General features: G+C 32.0%; 4 protein-coding genes across 7 annotated transcripts; 2 read left to right on the forward strand and 2 right to left on the reverse strand.

The window, feature by feature from the left end:
• Positions 1-543: 543 nt before the first annotated feature.
• Positions 544-15,823, forward strand: LOC106649853 (coiled-coil domain-containing protein 47-like). 4 transcript variants are annotated; one of them, XM_014367527.2, is made up of 7 exons: positions 552-993; positions 3,626-3,746; positions 4,190-4,896; positions 5,024-5,112; positions 5,204-5,306; positions 5,709-6,940; positions 7,023-9,276. In XM_014367527.2, the coding sequence occupies exons 2-7, from the start codon at positions 3,675-3,677 to the stop codon at positions 8,750-8,752; spliced, it is 3,933 nt and encodes a 1,310-aa protein (XP_014223013.1). In that variant the 5' UTR covers positions 552-993; positions 3,626-3,674; the 3' UTR covers positions 8,753-9,276. The 4 variants fall into 4 exon arrangements, with proteins under 4 accessions (XP_014223016.1, XP_014223013.1, XP_014223014.1 ...); XM_014367530.2 differs by lacking the exons at positions 3,626-3,746; positions 4,190-4,896; positions 5,024-5,112; ... (1 more) ...; positions 5,709-6,940; positions 7,023-9,276 and adding exons at positions 13,982-14,984; positions 15,057-15,228; positions 15,303-15,823 and having other exon boundaries at positions 544-993; XM_014367528.2 differs by lacking the exons at positions 552-993; positions 3,626-3,746; positions 4,190-4,896; ... (2 more) ...; positions 5,709-6,940; positions 7,023-9,276 and adding exons at positions 13,434-13,528; positions 13,982-14,984; positions 15,057-15,228; positions 15,303-15,823.
• On the reverse strand, positions 10,284-13,128 carry LOC106649854 (kinesin-like protein KIF3B). The gene is made up of 3 exons (XM_014367531.2): positions 13,036-13,128; positions 12,776-12,945; positions 10,284-12,678 (listed from the first exon to the last, which is right to left on the reverse strand). The coding sequence occupies exon 3, from the start codon at positions 12,656-12,658 to the stop codon at positions 10,502-10,504; it is 2,157 nt and encodes a 718-aa protein (XP_014223017.1). The 5' UTR covers positions 12,659-12,678; positions 12,776-12,945; positions 13,036-13,128; the 3' UTR covers positions 10,284-10,501.
• Positions 15,824-15,839: 16 nt separating the features above from the next.
• LOC106649855 (PI-PLC X domain-containing protein 3-like) lies at positions 15,840-17,960 on the reverse strand. Its single transcript, XM_014367532.2, has 4 exons — positions 17,756-17,960; positions 17,465-17,684; positions 17,144-17,391; positions 15,840-16,751 (listed from the first exon to the last, which is right to left on the reverse strand). Exons 3-4 carry the CDS (start codon positions 17,370-17,372, stop codon positions 15,883-15,885), a joined length of 1,098 nt encoding a protein of 365 aa, XP_014223018.1. The 5' UTR covers positions 17,373-17,391; positions 17,465-17,684; positions 17,756-17,960; the 3' UTR covers positions 15,840-15,882.
• A 307-nt stretch (positions 17,961-18,267) lies between these two features.
• LOC106649819 (BRCA2-interacting transcriptional repressor EMSY) lies at positions 18,268-19,934 on the forward strand. The gene is made up of 6 exons (XM_014367455.2): positions 18,268-18,602; positions 18,730-18,904; positions 18,966-19,132; positions 19,445-19,551; positions 19,631-19,753; positions 19,825-19,934. Exons 1-6 carry the CDS (start codon positions 18,551-18,553, stop codon positions 19,861-19,863), a joined length of 663 nt encoding a protein of 220 aa, XP_014222941.1. The 5' UTR covers positions 18,268-18,550; the 3' UTR covers positions 19,864-19,934.
• Positions 19,935-20,126: the final 192 nt, after the last annotated feature.

Raw genomic sequence — 20,126 nt, forward strand, 5'->3', positions numbered from 1 at the left:
AGCATTCCTGACAAGCAAATTACATTGCCTGACAAGTAAGAGAAATGTGCAACTGATAGTTTATTTAAAAAAGATGACTAAAACAAATATTTGTAAATTGAATTGGTATAGCTTGAATAAGTTTCAACGTGAGACGATAGTAGCTTGTGAGAAATCATTTGACAAAATATATTAAAATAAAATAATCTGATAAAAATTCGATTAAAAAAAAGAGTGGAAACATTTAACATAAAATGATAAATCTAATTAATGAATTGCACGAATTTAATTCTCTCATTCGTAGTACTTTTAATTCTATAATTATTACGAAATCTCGTATGTTCAAAAAATAATTCAAATAATCTACAAGTAAGCGTAAAAAGTCGAAATATTCGAATAATTATTAAATTCATTGCACAATTAAGAATGAACTCATGCAATTTCAAAAAAATTAACACTTCAAAATAAATTGAATTACGTGCAGAGTGGCGTGAGGCGTCGCCACTCGCCATGTGCCTGCATTGGTGCTGTATTTATGTATTGCAGTTCGTCGGGTTGCCGCTCGCCTTTCACCGGACGGACGACGGTCGAACGAATATACCTAGTACAGCTGTGGAGTGTGAAAGACCCTGCACAAGCTTACATCTTTAGAATAAAGTCGTGGTGAGACCTGCACCTTTATGGCGTAGTCGGAAAGATTGTCATTTTTCTTTACGAACTTTTTCATTGAACATTGCTTTCAAAAATCATCTCCAAGACCAGTAAAGTCTTAAGCTAACCACCACTCCGCGTGCAACTAGGTCTTTAAGCAGGTTGGAACCTTCAACAGTTTAGGGGTTCGTTAAACGTGTGTTAACAAAGCAAAGCATGCTCGACTCAAATATGGCCGCTGTATCTTCAGACGCTTGATGTAGCAGAACATTTTGCTTTAAAAATTACTTGTTGTTTGCTCAAGGTTATTGGACAACAAAAATTTTTGTACAGTTCAACTGTCATCAATTGAAGATTACCAGGGTAAGTGTACTCCTTCAATATTTATATCTTTTGAACTTTTACAATTTTACAGCCTGTCTGGTATATAATGTTCATCAAATGACAACAAAAAACTGCGTTGTACTTTTCAGCAATTGTTTTTTACTGAAAATATTCATCTTCATATATTTCGATTTTGGATCGTGCTCGATATTCGTCGTTTGACACAAAAATACCATCAAGACCCTAAATCATGATTGATTTTTAAGGATCTTATTTTTGTTTTCAATCGTTTTGCCTCTGTGCCACAGATTTTGAAAATACTTTCATAGGTTATTAATCAAATAGTGAGGTTGATATCATTTCACAGCAAGATCTCTCTGCTTGCATATCTCTGCTCAATTAATTAAACGAAGATAAAGTGTGTCTGTTTGATTGACAAACATTTCAAATTCTAAGTTATTGTATAGGTATACTGAGTTATACTATATATAAACTGTTGAACAACGAAAATTTTTTTACTATGAATGCAATTTTATGATAAACTTTGTGAATCATTAAAGGTATGCCGGATTCTGGGCATATAAAAAACATAATTGTTAAGCAATTAAGAATGATAGTTTTTTAAAAAGCAATAAGAAGCCATTAACATAACTATTTTGAAAGGCTTATAGCTTTCTAAAGAATATTTTTAAAGATTATAGAAAACATGTTATTGAACATTCAATTATTCTAGCTCAGGAATTTTATGTGAGCAATTAATTAACTGAATCAAAGCTTTTATCATCAACGTATTGAGAGTACAACTGAAAGACACATTTAATTGTGTCAAAAATTCATAAATTAAATTTATATTTTAGAAGTCAGTTTACTTTCCAAAAATTGTGTCATTTTCAAAAACAAACAAAAGTACCTCAAAGATTGCTTTGCGCCAGTGTTTAGAGGGTTTGGGTGAGCAATTTTGCATATATTGTTATTGTTTTAACTTTAAGCTAAGCCATTCCGGGGTACAAAAACAACAGCACAGTATTTCTTTTTAATTTGAAGATATATTGAACTATATCTAATTCAAATAATAAACTTGAAGATGTGTGCTGTATTTAATTTCCTTAGACCGCGCTACATGAACGTGAAACGTGTTACTACCTTCCATATTGCTTAACAAGACAATATCACTAAATTGTATAATGATAAAAATTATACTTTTTATTCTTAAAAATTCAGTTCTGTACAATAATCATTAATTTTAGATTAATAATGAGCTTGCAATTGTCAGCATTATAAAGTACATTTTTAATGCTACAGATAAATAGGTACTAACATTGTACAGTAGTTCTTGCTACAACTATTTTAGGAATTCGAAACTGATTTAAACACAAATGATGTGTTTTCTTTTTTATTTAAGATAAATACTACTTATAAAGAGTGATTTTTCAATGTTTAAAAGAATGCATAATGCACAGAAACAGTTTTTTTTAAATAATACCAAAAATTGGAATAAACTTAAATATTTTGTTTAAAAAAAACTAACATAAAACATGTTCTTTCATTAGCAAAGTTAAAGGTGTTATTTAACTTTGTGAAAAGAACTTATTTTAAAGTTATCAGTAGTTTGATGAAATAGTGTTATAAAATTGGAAAAATTCGTTCTTCATAATACTCTATGTGATCCCAGCTTTTCCCTGGTAAGTAGCTGGAAGCCTTAATTCAAATAATAAGATGGCTATTATATAATTATGCATATATCTAAAAGTATTCTAAACTAGGTTCTTTGAATAGAATTCAAAATTTTACTAAAATTGATGTAAAAAAATACATTTTTCATACCAGCGGCCTAAAAGTGACTACTTTCCTGCCGCTGCACAAAGTAAGAAGAGCAATTTTCTGGCCACTGTGTATGAAAAATAGTATACAGGCCTATGCCACGAAAAAAGATAGCCCCAGAGCACATGTTTATCGGCCTTGGCTTTGCCTCAGCCACTAATTACACGTACTCTGGGACTTTTCTGTTTTTCGTGGCCTAGGGCAGTAATACTATAAAAGAATTTATTTATTACACAAATCATTTGAGATTTGAATTTATTTATGGTTTTAAATTTTTTCTATGTGTAATTCATTCATAAAAATGTTGACTAAATAATTAACTAAATAATCTTTTTCAAAATTATTTGTTTAAATTCAGTTGTTGCAGACTGTTAGGTAAAAACCATGATTAGTTTCAACTTGATAACTCAACATTTTTATTTTTAAAACATTAATTCTTTTTGATTTTAATTATTATAATTGGTATTAATTCTATGCATTGATCCTAAATTAATCATTAAGGACTAATTTTCACAAATGTTGTGAAAAATATTGTAAAAATTTCATTAATTTAATAAAATTTTATGAATGCACTTTAGATTTATTTTATCTTTAATATTCAATAAGAAAGAAGAAAATAAGAAGAAAATTACTTGCATTGCAATGTAATTTATAAAATGAAATAATTCCCGAAATGAATATTTGTCCTGTTAAGAAGACTTATTGAAAATAAGAAATTTTTGAGTATCATTGAAATATTTTATTTATAAATATGATTTTTCATATAAAATTTTTTGAAAAAATGTTCTTTCAGCATTAGAAATTTAATATTAACTTTTCCTAAAACTGAATAGTCTTGCTTAATTTTCAGACGTAATCTTTGGTGGTAGTTCTTTGATGGTTATTTGTGACACCTAACCATGCAGAATTTTGATGATCTAGACATCGAAGGAAGAAATCCATCAAGTGTTTCTCATGAAAATCAAGAAAAGGTAAATATAATTTTTCTTTAAACAAGTGCATTACAACTTTTTTATTGCAACAATAGTTGCATGTATTTACTTTTAATTTTGATTCATTGAATCAAAATGAAATAAAAAAGTATAATACAATGTGTATTATTCAATTTTTCAATCTATCATAGTGTTTATCATCAGAAACATAGTGATTTTATAATGGTTAGTGTATGTATGAAAGTCAACTGTTATTAATCAGTTTGAACTTTTTGCTCAACAAATTCTACCTTGTTGTGTCATTTAAAATAGTCAGCGAAAAACGTTGATAAATTAAGTGCATACAAAACAAGGAAAATTGGGAGTATGTTTACATTACCATAGAATTCAAATAAAATGCTTTTGAATTCAGACTTGTGAAGTATTATGTCATACTCTTGATATTTTTAATTTATGAAGTAAGTAAACTTATTGTATTTCAGGAGGAATATGAACGTAAAAGATTATTAAGATCTAGTGTCACAGCTGAAGATGGAGTTCTTCGACCAGTGTATTCTGAGACTGAAGATGGTGACATTTGGTGCCACATTTGCAATAACGCCCTTTTTGGAGCTCATAAAATATTGAGCCATAATATTGGTAGCCGACATAAAATCAAACTGGAAGAATGGCCTTACCCAATTTCTCTATGGTCAAAACGATCAGATCTTGTAAAAAAAAGTAAAGCCAGTTTAGGTGCAGTTGCTCCAGGAGAACCAATTCCTCCTGGCATGGAAGACCAAATTTCAAGGTCTACAACTATTCAAATGACTTTGGATCGTCATAGAAGCTCACCATTAGTTGGTTTAGAATATCTTCTTGAGGTCGTTGATTCTGCAAGTCCAGAACCAAGTTATACGTGTGTACTTTGTGATAAACGAGGAGACCCACGCACTGTTATGGCACACATCACAAGTTATAATCACAGAATTACTTATTTGAATTGTCATTTTCCAACAATATCACGGGCCATTGTTGATTTTCCCCGTTCTCCTAATTACAAAAGAATTGCTAATGAAATATCTGTGTTAGCAGCTAAAAAAATTGAACAACATTTTGGTAGATTGCAACCCCAGTTGGTGGATAAAAATTCTTTTGAAAAAAATAAAACGCAAATCATTAAGCAAATATGTCAAGATTATCACTTTCGGTAAGTTAGTATTCATATTTTACAAAAGAATCTTATATTTCTTCAGATACTACTTTACAAAAAAACATTAGTCTATACTAAACCTATAGTAATAACATTCATTAAAAAATTTATTCTCTTCAATTAGTGAGTCACAAGAAAATACCTTCAAAGACCTTTATGATGCACAGTGGGTAGCAAAAATTGCAGAGTCAATTTCAGAAAATGCTACAAAAGGTTAGTAAATACTAAAATTTTATAGCTACTCAATTGTTCAATTATTTCTAAACTGTACATGTAAAATTCATCTAATATATTAATTCTATAGTTGAAGAAAATCCAGAAAAGTCAGAAAAAAAAGAAGAGTCTAAATTGGACAAAGTATTTCAAAGCTTAAATACAAGACCTGACCAAAAATTGGACTCAAAACCGTAAGTATATGTGCATTTATAATTTTATAATCCATGACAAATCAGTTTATCACTATTAGCTTCAATTTATCAAATTTAATTAAGAGATATTAATTTAACTTATAGTTATATAATAATCTTACTAGGGCTAATAACCGCTCAAAAGTATTAACGAATATGAAGGTACATTGGACTAGTTTGAAATTTAATAATTTTTGAAATTTTTTGTAATAAAAACTTTCACTATACACTTGCATTGATAAATCGTTAGATTATAACGAGAAAAAGAATTTTTATCGTAACTAACATGTCAATGAATTCATATCAACTTTATATAATTGAATCAATTCAAATGATAAGGTCGTATTGTATACAAAGCAAATCACTAAATAAAATGAATTAAATCGTTAAATTTAATTTCAGTGGTATCAAAATTCGTCTCAACACAAGAGATACATCTTCTGGAGGCGTTGAAAAACCAACATCAACGCACAGAAAAAAAAGTCGCAAAAGCAACCGAGACAATGACGATGCAGACGACGCGAAATCGCTTTCATCGTTATCGAGCATCTCAAGTAGTCCTTCGCCAAAGCGTTCGCGTTCAGGTTCAAACGAAGGTCGTCGCGGTGGTAACAGCAAAAATACTGCACGAACATCCGATTCCAAGTCAAGAGGTCGTTCTCGTTCGCTGGAGCGTCGTTGGGGCAAATATAGAGCCCTGTTGCGACGCTCGGAAGAATCGCTCGATCGCTTGCTTAAATATCACGAGAAAAATCCTGAAAAACACCCTGCTTATCCCGAAGAATGGAAAAAGTTTTGGAATAGACGCTACAAAGAACTGCAGCAAGAGGGAAAAGACCCAAGCAAGCACGACTTCAAACCCGAGTGGATTGAATTTTGGAACAAACGCATGCGGGAATTGCACGCGGAGCAGCTCGAAAGGCGCAAAGATGAAATTAAGAAAAAGCTTGAACTTTCGGGCGATCCACCCTCGCTAGAGGCTCCACCGGCTCCACGAGCGAAACCCTCGAATGGAGAAAAACGCAGCCGCAAATGTCCAGATAGCGACGACGAGGTCGAATACGTCGGCACATTGAAAAAAGTTGACAAGTTCATACCATCGCGCAGCGATCGAGAGCGTGACAGAGACCGAGAACGCGAGAGAGACAGAGAACACAGAGACAAATTACGCGATCGCGACCGCGAGCCCAGAGATAGAGATCGCATCAGAGATAGGGAGCGCGACAGAGAGAGGGACCGAGAGCGGGACCGTGACAGGGATCGCGAACGCGATAGAGACCGAGACCGGGACTATTTTCCATCTTATGGACGCGGCATGCCCTACAAGTCCTATTACGCTCCTCCGTCGAGGCCTAGGTACCACGCGACTCCTTATCCCGTCGATCGTAACAATTCCCCATCTCCTCCCAAAGAGGAACTCAAAGAAGATCTCGAAATCATCGGTTTACTCCGACTGCTCACTGCACTCGAGAACCAGTTGGGATCTCTTGGTCCCAAAGTTGTTGCTTTGTTATCGAAAGCTCTGGCTGCTGAAAAGGCTAAACCTAATTCTGCCGAAGAGTTGCTTTTCGACGAAGACGTAAGCGTTCTCTTCGAGACAGTCAAGGAAAAACTTAAAGGACAACTCTTTGCAGGTAAGAATCTATAATTGATAAAATTTCAACTTTTAACTAGATTGATCAACTATTCACTCATTTTCGATGTATTCGTTTACAGGTATGATTGAGAAAGTAGCGGTTCCAGCGACCAAAAATGCTATTCAAAATATAGCCCGATTGCTTCATGATACATCTGAAAATAAGAAAAAGAAGGAAGAAGAGGAGAGAAAACAGAAAGAGCTTGTTGAACAAACCAGATCCTCGTTGAGCTTCATGTCTAAAACTGTGTATACAAGCAGTTTAGATTCTATTCGAAAATCTGAACCGGTCAGCGTTCCAGGTGTTGGTACGGTCGATAAAATGGCGATCGCCCAACAAATAGCAGCTGCACTCGTAGCTCAAGGCAGAACAAATGTTTCTCAAGAGGAACTTGAAACCTTGATAAACGCTGTCGTCGGTATGGCGGAAGCCTCGAAAAATAGCGACAAACCTGTGACCACCGCAGATTTTGTCAAAGGATTGACGGCAGGAAATACTAATCCAAGCCCCGCGCCTCCAGTACAACCAGTACCTCCTCCACCGATACCTATCACTGCAGCAAGTGCAGCTAAGCTTACCAATGTTCCAGGTCTTTCAACTCCTGCAAGTGTTGCAAACGTCAAGGACGCTTTGAACAGTATTACAGAGAGCTTACGTTCAAAAACGCCTGAAGTGATTAAACCACTTGATCAAGCTGTCAAAATGGAAAGTTTATCGGATAACGATTTGAAATCACTTTTACAAAATTTCAAGGATTTAAGTACGGATGAACAGCATGGTCTTATCAACTTTTTGAAAAAACTCGAGGCCACGGACTCCGCCAGAGTGGAAAAATTACGAGCCTACGTAAACTTGGGTTCTTCATCAGCCTCTCCAGCATTAAAACCTATATCGCCCGAGAGTGATAACGATGAGCTCTTACGACCCGCTCGAAGTACTTCTCCATTTTCAATGCGGAAAGGCACTCATAATCCTTGTGACGACGAAGATCAATGGAAACCCAAGCTTGATATGTTCGCTGAGGAAGAAGAAGAAGATAAACGGAAAAGGTTTGATGAAAAACCTAAGAAATTGGTTTTGTCTGACGATGACGATGATGATTATTCATACGAAGATATTTACAAAGCAGCCGATAAGAATGTATTAGAAAACGAACGAGCCAAAAAACGCTCATACTCGAGGTCCCGTTCTAAATCACCAAAATCATGGTCCCGTTCAGAATCGCGATCACCAAACTTGAAAAAATCCACTGATTATCCCAAAAATAGCGATCCTAACGCTATCTTAAATGAAACGAAGAAGTTGATCGCCAATATCATGGGAGACCTGCCGAACAAGTTTGTGACAAAGTCTCACATTTCGCCTATGTCGGAAAACTCACCACTGTCTGGTCAAGGTTTATCCAGCTCATTGATACCACCAATTACTGCTCCATCTATGCCACAAAACAGTTATTCGAATTTCAATATGAATCCAGCTCCTCCAAACAATCAGCAAATGTCATATCCGTCAAACCAGTATCAAAATTATGGCATGGTACCTCCACCACAACCACCACAACCACCTCCATCTTACGGTGGAGCTGCTTCTTTTATGAATAATGGATTTAACAACTTCAGCTCAAATTACAATAATATGAATACTCAAAATCAATACGGTGGAGTTTCATCCAATCCATATCCGCCAACTCAATCTAACTATGGAAGTTCGTCATTTGGGGCTCCTCAACCACTAAGAGCACCACCACCATCCAGTTATCCCCAACAACAGTCATTTAATAATTATTCTCAACAACAACGTTTTTATTAATAGTATTCAATGAATAGCTTTGGTTACATGTTAAATGACTTTTAAATATTCTATCGACTGATAATATTGCTTCATGGACTTATTTTTCTTTTGATTAGTTACCTTCTTAGTAAATGCTCATCAGACTTGAATCATAGTTTTATCAGTTACATGTTATGCATTCATTTATAATTTTATATTCTTGGGTTGTATTAATGCTGAAAAAAATAACATTGTTAGAAACGTTTCTTATATTTTTTAAAATTAATAATTTTTATTCGAGTTTACTAAGTTGAGCAAAACTTAAAGAACTCTTAATAGTGTCAGAACCCATCATGAAATTTTTACGCATCGTATGAATTTAATGTAACATACTTCAAAAAATGTATGACTAAAGTAAGTTGTATAGGAATAGTTGATCATTATTTTTAACTTTATTTTTTGATAAATCTTAAGTTGATTTGTAAGAAATTTTTACAATTCAATGTACATATAATGTGTAAGCTATGTAAAATAACTTAATAAAATAATACATTTTTCCTACACATTGCCAATTATTTCGTTTAATAAAATACTATTAACTTTCTAGACATAATTTTTGTCTAAGTGAACTTTGAGAATGTAATGGTTTTTGATAATGTTATCAATCGTTTTTTACAAGTATATTCTAAAAAAATTTGTACTATTAATTTATATAGTATTTGAATACAACAATTTTTATACTATACTTTGAGCACTATGTGATATGAAAATTTGTATCAAATTAATATTTTAAAGGTGCCTTAACATTTTTAAAAAAATATAATTTAAGATAGTCATAATTAACGAGTTAGTTTGAATCGTTTGGATTCTTCCAAAATATTTGATTTTTAAAAATGAATAATGATTCTAGGATACTTTGGAGCAATGTATACGAATACATGTGCATTGACACTAATTTATTAATTTTTTTTATAAATTTCAACTTTGAAACATCACGTGTTATATATTCACAGGTAAGTATATTGGTTTGAATAATAATTAAACACGAAATAAAAATGGTTTACCTTGAAAATGCAGTAACCATCCAGTTAATAGTTTTCAAATTAAATGTTTGAATTAATCTAAAAATCGATATGAAAATATTTATGAAAGTAACTTTCTTTTCATTGTTACAAATTTCTTTTTTTTTATTCAATTTAAAATCAATGTGGTAGTGGGTAAATTTTTATCATAGCTAGGTCTGTGATATAACCACTAAAAAATCATTGTAAAACTGTATTGATGTGAAAGAAATACCTAGAATTTTTAAGTTGAAAAATTAAAAGTAAATTTCATAGTATAGAAATACGAATATTATAAGTATTAATATTTTTAATCAATGAAGAACTTGAAAATATTAAATTGTACTAAATACATACATGTAAATGTATCATCCAGAAAAAAAATAAAATATAAACATCTTAAATTTGTATCATTTTGTTTTCAACCTTGTTTTATTAGTATTTACTAACAAATCTTTTTTCGTATAACTACATGGTTGTACAGTTGTATAAAGATTGTAAAATAAAAATCATTTAAATCATAAAAATTTTATTTCTTACATTGTAGTTTCTTTGGTACATCTTACGAATTAAAACTGATAGATTAATGTAAAAAATAGCAATTTAAAATCGAATATTTAAAATTATAACATAATATAATCAATTAATTCTGAGTCTTGCCTATAAATCCATTATTGTTACAAATTTGAATAAAAGCTTATTTTTAAAACTAAAGAAAAAATGTATTTCACTTCGGAACTAAACCTCTTGTTTTTGGATAAATTGGTGCTGAAGATTGATGGTTTTTACCAATAGATTTTGGACGAGATTTTGCTGATAGCAAGCGTGATCTGTTTTTTAGAGAAGCATTTGATGCATCAACATCTATATCTCCTTCATCGCGTAAAGCTTTTTCTAAAACTGCTTGAATTGTGGGAGCAATTACTGGTTTTTGATAATCTAGAGTGGTACGGGCAGGCATATCAAGCTCAGGGTTCAAAATATTTTCACCTGCATACCTCAGGCCTTTATTTACAGCAAGAGCTGTATGAGCATACTCTGAAGTGGGTCTCCGCAAGCCTGGCGAAGAAACTAAACGTTTTATAGGATCAATATTTAATATTTCTGGATTTTTCAAAACCCAGCGATCTTCATCATCATCAAATCTTATTCTTGCTAGAATTTTATTTTTCTCTTCAATTGGTATAAAATTTTCTATTATCAAATATTTTAATTTCAATTCTTTCATCAACTCATGCTGAGTTTGCTCCAAATCTCTTCTATCTCTATTATACTCATTTGTTACATCATCCAAATCTTGTTTTAAAACTTGTAACTTAGCATAATACTTCCGTAATTTTTTAGATTTAACATCAACTTCTTGTTGTAAATTAGTAAAAGTTTCTCGTACACCAAGAGTAGTGAGTTCTTCTTCCTCTAGCTTTTGTTGCATTTCTACTTCACGTTTTTTACGTTCAGCTATTTCTGTTGCCCTTTGTTCAATTGCTTTTTGTTGTTCATTTGTATGATCAACAATATTTTTTCCTCCGCACAACATTTTACTTTCTAGCTCTTTTATTTTAAGCTCTAATTCTTCAGCTTCCTGCTTTTCTGCTTTCAGTTGTTCAGCTATTAATTTTCTTTCGCTTTCTGAAACCTGAGCATTTTCTTCTTGGCTTACTTCTGATTCTGATTCCTCATTTCCATCCTCTACTTTTACTTTACCTTTGGGTTTTCTTTTTGGCACTGAAGCTTTCTGTGTCAACTGCTCTTTAAGCCTCAGGATTTCTTCTTGATATTGTCGAAGTAAAGCATCTTTAGGATCTTCATTAATTCTGGGTTTATTTCTAATATTTTTAGCTCTATTAGCATATCTTAGAGTTGTAAGTGTTTCATCATAATTGTAACTAGCAGGACCAATGTTTGCAATCATGATTGTTTTTGAGTTACCACCCAATGAATCCTGGAGCAGTCTGGTCAGTTTTGAATCTCTATAAGGTACATGTGAAGTTTTACCATCAACTAAAGCTGAGATTACATTACCAAGAGCAGACAAACTCAAATTAATTTTACTAGCTTCTTTTAGCCGTTCTCCAGTGGAACCAGTTTTACTTTGACGTTCACTCCCTGCCAGATCAACTAAATTTAAGCGACCAACTCTTATTCCACAGTTATCTCCCATTTCAATTGTAATCATAAAAATTGCATGAGATCTTGAACTATGTTCATTCATATTTGTGGCTGCAATGGTTCTGTTTTGGTTCCCACTCTTCATTAATTGCTGTATTTCTTCACTGCTTTTACAAATGGAATTTGATAAATCCTTAACAAAGACTCCAACTTCAGGTTTTTCTTTCAATTCAAATCGAAGATTTTGATCTTGATGCAGTAAATCTCTAATTTCCTCTTGATAAATTTCTAAATAACTGGCACGCACTAAATACTGTATATTTTTTGATCTACTTATATGTGTGAAAATGTGCTCAAAAGACCGAGGTATGATACCTCTTTTAGCCTCGTCATTTTTTGGACCTTCCATCGTATAAGTTTTACCAGTTCCAGTTTGTCCATACGCAAATATTGTACCATTGAACCCATCAAGGACTGAAGAAACCAGAGGCCTAACAGTTTCTTCATATATTTCTTGTTGAGACGATTTTCCATCATAAACTGAATCAAACGAAAAGACTTTGACGTTATCTTTGTCCGCTTCTTCACGAGGATTGCGTATTTCCACAGCTCCTCTTGAAGGAAAAATATCCACCACATTAACATAATTTTTAGCGATTTCTTTTTCTTCCATTGGCCGACATCGTACTACTACTTGAACGCATTGTGTAGCAACTTCAATAGTCGATGAGACTTTGCTACTACGTTTTTTTGCAGACTTGACTAGATTATCCATCGTCGAAAAGTATTTAATACCTGTAAATAAAGCAATAAATTAGAAAACTTGTCGAGCACTAATTAAATACTTTTATCCACGATGAATTACAATATAATAAAATGAAAAGTATCATACGTATTTTTATAGTAACCAAACGACAGATAGCGAGTTGCCAATGAATCCAATAACAGCTACATTATTGATCCTTCCGACTTTCATATGAAAAAATGCTTGCAGCGCAAATTCACCCCTGAACTATAAGTTTTCGTATCAACTACCAACTTGTTGTTGACGCACTGCTACGCCTAGAAACGGGTCAGAATTTGGATAACTACTGTTGAACATTCGGATTGTTTAAACTATTCGGTAAAAACAAATAAGTTGATTATTCTTACTTTATGGTCAATCAAATAACCCGTTGCTATACCACCCCGAAGGGCACAAGCCGCAGGGTTGTTCGTAGTTTGACATATAGTTATCATGAAGCTAGATGCATGCGCAGCGCTGCCTGCTGATGCCTGTCACGATTTTTTTTCAATCATTTCTGCAGGATTCCATGATATTTAACAGAAAATTATAAATTTATTAAATAGTTGTTATCCATTTTAAAAAGAAATCGTCTTTTTATGTAGATGCAGTAAAAAAGTTATACAATCGTCGAGTAAGCTTTTGCGCTACGCGTCCCTATACTTGAAAAGTTTAAAAAAGTGAAAACAGCGCTTGCTTAGTAGTTGTCATAATATTGTGACTACATTCACGGGGTTCTAAGCTGAAGGCACTCGAGATACCGTGTAATTATTACTGTATTAATGAGTCAATCAAAACGATAAAAGTCTACTCAACTCTATTAACGTGGGTGCATTGTACGAATACAGATAAGCTACTCACGTGAGTAATATACAGGTATACCTTAAGTAAATTATCATACAGGCATCATACAGTACATCCAAATTATAGTTCAAAAGTACGACGTGGCTTGATGGCTGTTTCGATCTTATGAGGTTTGCCTTATTCGCTAATAATAATTCAGTCTGCTATATTTTTCACGTCTAACAATACCCCTTTGATTCTATTAAAATAATGTGTTGAAAATACTCAAAGTAGGTGTTGTTTATTTTTGAAGTGTGTTATAACTTTTATGCTCTCAATTGCATAATCGAAAATTTAAAGTTTACAATTCAATTATTCATCAGTATTATATTCATCAGTTTCTCTGATTTATATGAATCGTCCAACATTTATGTATAATAATGCATAAATTGTGTTAAAAATAATATTATCATGTAATTCAATATTATTGCATAGACATTTTTTAAACAATTATTTTTGTTTGTGTTGCAGACAAAATGAAACTGTGGCTTGTATTACTCCATATCATCTTGGTAGGAACCAATTTGTGGGTTACTGCACATTATCAAGAAGAACTTTTTGAAGATAATGAATTTGCAGAATTTGAAGATTTTGAAGATGAGAAGCTCACACACAAAGCTGCATCCAATCAAAATCATCCTTCACCACAGTTAAAAGATGTAGAAAAAGATGCTCCTTATGAAGAGGATGATGTTTCTGTGGAAGATGGTGACAATGAATTTGATCATTTTCAAGATGAAGAAGAGTTTGAAGGAGTTGATGGTGCAAGTGCTGATGCAAAAATTGAAGAAAAGCCAAAAACCTTAACAATCACAAAACTTCCTCCCCATTTACGCACAAGATGGGAAAGTTTTTATCTTGAAATTTTGATGTTAGTTGGTTTACTAGTTTATTTTGTTAATTACATCAACGGAAAGACCAAGAATTGCCATATTGCTGATACATTTTACAATGATCATAAGCAACTTCTCTTAGATAATTTTTCATTAGTAGGTGATAATGGAAGAAGAGGCGACGAAGAAACTACAGATGGCCCTATCAAAGAAAGTGATTCTTTATATAACATATATTGTTCTGGGAGAGTTGGGTGTGATAGCTTGTTAATTGAACTTAAACTTTTGAAACGCCAAGATTTAGTGTCCTCATTGTCTCAGATAATTCGTCCACAAAATGACCAAGCACATTTGAGGGTGGAACTGGCCAAAGATGAAATTGATAATTTTGTTTTAGCTGTTGCGACTAAAAAAACTGCCATTCACTTTTCTAAAGAAATGGCTGATATAAATGTCTATTGTCCTGAGAGAAGATCAGGTGAAAAATTCAATTTACCATCAGGATTTTTTGTTATGTCCGAAATTTCTGAAGCAACATCTGCTATTTTGGATGCTAAAGTCATACAAGCCTTTAATAAATATCATCAATACATTGATTACATTCACATAAGCGATCAGTACAGTGGTCTTAAACAACAAGAGTAAGTTTTTTAAATAAATACTATAAATGAAATCATAAACATTATAATTACAAGTGATAATTTTCTTAACAGAGAGTCAACTCAACTTACCATGCCAGAAGTCAAACGAGTTTTATTAGTAGGTTTGAATATTAGCCTTAAGGGACATTTAAATGAATCTGAAAATCAGGAGAAAATCAGACCTTTGTTACAACTAACATTTTATATGTTGGATAAAATAAGAAGATTTAAATTATCAAAAGAGGTAATTATCAAAAATGCTATCCTTAGTAATTATCAAAACAAATTGCTAATATTTTTATTCCTGATAACTTTTAGGGAAAATCCAAGACTGATAAAAATAGACAAAAAGTAGAAGAAGCATTTTTAAAAACTACGCATGCAGCACGAGTAGAAGCTGCTGCTGCAAGAAGAGAAGAAAAGCGCAGAGTTGAAAAGGAACGTATTCTTCAAGAAGAAGATCCAGATAAACAACGAAAATGGGAAGAAAAAGAACAACGCAGACTTGCCAAAAAAAGAGCTCCAAAAATGAAACAATTGAAAGTGAAAGCTCTGTGATGTGAATTAGTTGAGAATTTAATAACTTTATGGTTTTCATTTCTTAGTAATGAAAAATGCAAATTAATTTGTGATTTAGGAGTGTTTTTTCATTAATGAACTTATGTGTTTATTAAAACATATAAAATTCATTTATATCAATTGTAGATATGAACTTTATATTTCATGAATATCATCAATACTATAAGTCTGATGTACAATGCAAACGCGCATATACAAATGTTTATGATTGAATTTAATTACTTGATATTTGTGAGAATAAATTGGAAATTTACTTATAAGCTGTCGATATAAAAATTTTCGAACTGTTACTTAATATAAATTTTATTAATAATAAATATTAATTATTACAAGAAATGGCAGGATACAAAAGTTGCATATTTCGTTGTATAACAGTTTTCGAGAATATAAAGTTGTCCAGAGATACAAAATCTGTTATAACAATGTTCATGCCTCCATTACCAGGTGCGTGTTTTTTTATCCACGACAAAGTAACTTTTCGACATTTTGGGCACAAGTCGCGATGTAAATTTCCACATATGTGTTTAATTACGTATGCAGCGTTGGGTGTTAGGAGACATTGGGATACGTAACCGATTCTTGGATCTCGAGCTTGTAAACTTTCGTTTAAAAAATTGACAAGTGTAGACGTGTTGACAGTGTTTGGCCACGGTGTTGACCAAGCACCACTTGGCCATAAATAATTATAATTGCGAGCAGCAATATTACGATAAATTACAAATACTTGATATGCTTCTTTATTTAACCATTGCAGACTCAAATGATCTAATTTGTTAAAAACGGGGCACAATTTTCTGCCAAATACTTGTTTTATAAATTCAATTAAGCTTGCGTGATGCTGGTAGTTGAATTTGTAAAAATGTTGAAAGTCAAGAATTATGATTTCATTTGGATGCGTTGACAACCAATCGGCAACATCTTGGAGTGGTTGGCTTATCTCAGCGCCGTACAATCCGTGGAGAAAATATATCTTATCTTCGCTCGTTTTGACCGCAACTCTTAAATCCAAATATCGTATGCCACCATCAAGCTGTTCTCTGACGCTGATTTCTTGATTAACAGACCAATTGAAAACTATCGGTCGCATTAGTATGGATAGGCAGCGGCCGAGCATTTGAATAGACGGCGTTTCATCCGGCCCGATATCATTACCCGGCTCGATTGTGTACGTCATGCTGTTATGAGAACCTGCATGATATATAAATCCAAGGTAAGAAAACTCGTGAGAAAATTCAAGATCTTAACAATTCAGACGATTGTAAGAAGCTAGTTAAAAATATATTATTTGTGACTTGGAAAATGACTCACAATGACATTGCGTTTAGTAATAGAATCCTATTTTAAGTTACATTGAATGTAAATGCTGAAAGATTTTTTAATAGAATTTAAAAAAAAATTGATTAAGTTAGATAAGTAATTGGACCTGTTGATAATTCGCAAATGAAAAATAGTTTCAAAATACTTTGAAGTATGAGTACATTGAAATTTTTATTAATTTTTTTCGTACTATTAATATAAAATTGTTGATTACGAAGAGCAAGAAAGAATTTATGAAAGAAATAATTATTATAAAAATTTACCGGGAATGGCTAATTGAATGATTGGTAGTGTCTGGAGCTTGAGCGGTAGTCGAGTCATCCAGAACTCCAAATTTTCGCTTAAGTCGATGGGATTTTTCGAAACGGGCGCGTTGCCATTGCATTCCATGTGATCTCTACTTGCACAAGTTCCTTCCTTGTTACTGCAGTTGTGACTTGATGCTGGCATTGTTATTATTATATTGTTTGTGTTTGCCTGTGGGCTCATCATAATTTTAATCTGTATCAAACTGGTAAAAATACATTAGATGTATTAATGAGATCACCATTGTACGTTGGATGAATAATTTATAGTTTACTCACTCCTGATGTTCCTATGATTCTGCTTAATTGAATCGTGGATCAAGGAAGCCATTTTAGATGATCAAATACCAGTATATAATTTCATCGACGACAAAAATTAAAACTTTCGCGGATGTCGAGACGAGTTATCAAAAAAAAAAAAAAAAATTGCTTGTGAGCTCGAACACACAGTTTATATCAGCTTGCGACTCTCATGTTCATGTCCTGAGAGTTGTCGCAACTATAACAAAGCATTTTATGAGAAGCTATTTGCTGATCAGAGATTACCGACCGCCATCCTATGCAACTTACATGTGAACCTCCTTCCCTCTTTATTCCTCTTGCAAAACTAGACTTTCAGATAAATTCTAGGTAAACACATTGACTTTCTTCATTTACGTAGATATTCCTCAGCCGTTGATTGATTGGAAAATGATGCTTCATATCTTCTTACTATTTCCATTTATATTTGTTATTTGCATCGCTCCTTGTATATCTTTAAAAAATTCATCTATTTGTTTCTAAAAATTTATCGAGAAAAAACGAGTAATTCTTACAACATATAATTATATTATCTGATTCAAAAATAAACAAATCTTCTTTCACACGAGCGCCCATAATAAGTGCATAAGCATAATAATTATCAATAATAAATTCAAATTACTAATAATTTATAGAAAATACTTCATTTTGATATCTTTCGTAGATTGATCATTTATCAATTTTTCATAAAAAATTTTCGAAAATTTAAATTTCGCGCTTTAGGAAAAGGTGCGTGAAATGAAAATTTTCGTAACTCCATGAGCGGCCTCAGTCTGCCATATACAAAGTATTATTAGTCGACAACAAACTAACTGTGTAGCAATCTTAGGTTACTAGAATAATAAATATTTAACTTTATGTAAAGTCAAAAAGTAATATTACTCAATTTTCTTAATAATTATCAATTAATGGCTTGAGTAATGCTTAAAATGTGTTTCTGATTAAGGAAAAAGTTCATTTAATATAAATGTCTAGATAGCAAGTCTGTATATACCCAGTTCTGTCACATTTGAAACTAGATAATTAAAAATTAAGTAATTAATTCTGTAATATACTGATATCAAAATGTACTCAGAAATGTCTCGAGATGATTGCAGAAAATATTTAAGGTTTTTAGGTAAGTCCTTTAGCTTATATCATGAATGTTATTTTTATTATTTAATCACCCATTAATGATGAATCCAATACGTTTTTAATACAATGTTTTAGATTGAGTACTTATTAATACCTCATTTTAATTTCAGAATTAGATGCATATTCTAAAATGGTCTCAGCTCTTCGAGGACAAGGTCCGCTGACTGAGGGAAAGCAGAAATTACTAGGTGAATTAGCTTCAGTTCTTCATATTTCAACAGAGAGACATCAGGCTGAAATTAGAAGAGCAGTTAATGATGACAAATTGTCTATAATTGCTGAACAGTAAGTTCCAGTCAAATTTGTTCAGTATACTAGAATTATACTGTAAATTTTTTAATTTTAGGCTGTTTGGCCCAAACACTGATACAGAATGGACAGTTGAGGGTCGAAGGTTAATTCCATTATTTCCAAGGTTAAAAGGACGTACAGCCTATACAACTTTTGCAAATAGTGTTTCTCTTACAGCATCAATGGCAAATGACAGACCACCACATTTTCAAAAAAAAGAAGGTTAGAGTTATAAGTCTACAATTATGTAAACGCACATGTATTTAAGAATGGAGAAGCCAGCTCAAAAATTAAAGTTCCAATCTAGTTTTTTAAAATTCCATTGAATGTTTTTCTAAAAGGCTTTACGATGCCCTAAAGAACATTATAATATAAGACCCTATTAGAAAAATATTCAGTAAAAGTTTCAGATAGTAAAATAAAAAATTTGATTTTTGGGTTGGTTCTGCCATCTCTTTGAGAGTAAGTCTTGTGAAGATATTGTCTTATCTTTAATTTATGTATGACCCTAAATTTAATTCAAAATATTTACAGTAAAATATAAAAATTCCTGCTGTGAACCCAAGTATGATGAAAAACTATTAAACAACGGTACTGAAAATACATTTCGATATAGGAAAAGAAATAGATCATTTCTTGAGGTAATTTATGTGATGCAATTACTTGTATTTTATACTTGAACTTTTATTTCTTATAATTATATCAAAAACTTGTTTTTAGGGATCAAAAAACTTGAATAATGGTTCATACCTCAATTATCCCACTACTAGTAAACAAATATATTCAAATAATATATTAAATAACAGTAGATCTTTTGCATCGCCACCAACATCCATAGAACAAGTATGTATGATTAAATAAAAGTATTTATTTTAGTAAGCTTAAGTTATTTGAAATTTCTCTATGTATTGCAGAATCCAAAAACTAGACAAAGGGTAGATATTGACAACTGAAAAATGTATAACAGTAACAAATTTTGGAAAAAAGAGTGGGTATAAAAAATATCACTTCAACTGTAATATATTGGTGTAAAATAATTTATCTACTAAAATGTGAAAATTTTATAATATCATTATTAGTAAATAATTTAATTAATATTAAATTTTAAAGTAACTAAGGAGATTGTATTATTTTGTCATGAAACATTTAAAGTAGGAATCAACTGATTTTAATGCCCCATGTAATAAATTGAAACTAGAAAATAACAAAAGTTTGA

Source organism: Trichogramma pretiosum, unplaced genomic scaffold, assembly GCF_000599845.2.
Source record: "Trichogramma pretiosum strain Unisexual culture from Peru unplaced genomic scaffold, Tpre_2.0 scaffold12, whole genome shotgun sequence".
NCBI classification, from domain to species: domain Eukaryota; kingdom Metazoa; phylum Arthropoda; class Insecta; order Hymenoptera; family Trichogrammatidae; genus Trichogramma; species Trichogramma pretiosum.

Coding starts and splice junctions, on each gene's coding strand:
- LOC106649853 (XM_014367527.2), top strand. CDS start 3,675: ATGCAGAATTTTGATGATCTAGACATCGAAGGAAGAAATCCATCAAGT. Junction 3,747..4,189: donor CTCATGAAAATCAAGAAAAG/GTAAATATAATT, acceptor ATTGTATTTCAG/GAGGAATATGAACGTAAAAG. Junction 4,897..5,023: donor TGTCAAGATTATCACTTTCG/GTAAGTTAGTAT, acceptor CTCTTCAATTAG/TGAGTCACAAGAAAATACCT.
- LOC106649854 (XM_014367531.2), bottom strand. CDS start 12,658: ATGGATAATCTAGTCAAGTCTGCAAAAAAACGTAGTAGCAAAGTCTCA.
- LOC106649855 (XM_014367532.2), bottom strand. CDS start 17,372: ATGATGAGCCCACAGGCAAACACAAACAATATAATAATAACAATGCCA. Junction 16,752..17,143: donor CATTCAATTAGCCATTCCCG/GTAAATTTTTAT, acceptor TATATCATGCAG/GTTCTCATAACAGCATGACG.
- LOC106649819 (XM_014367455.2), top strand. CDS start 18,551: ATGTACTCAGAAATGTCTCGAGATGATTGCAGAAAATATTTAAGGTTT. Junction 18,603..18,729: donor AAAATATTTAAGGTTTTTAG/GTAAGTCCTTTA, acceptor TTTTAATTTCAG/AATTAGATGCATATTCTAAA. Junction 19,552..19,630: donor GAAATAGATCATTTCTTGAG/GTAATTTATGTG, acceptor ACTTGTTTTTAG/GGATCAAAAAACTTGAATAA.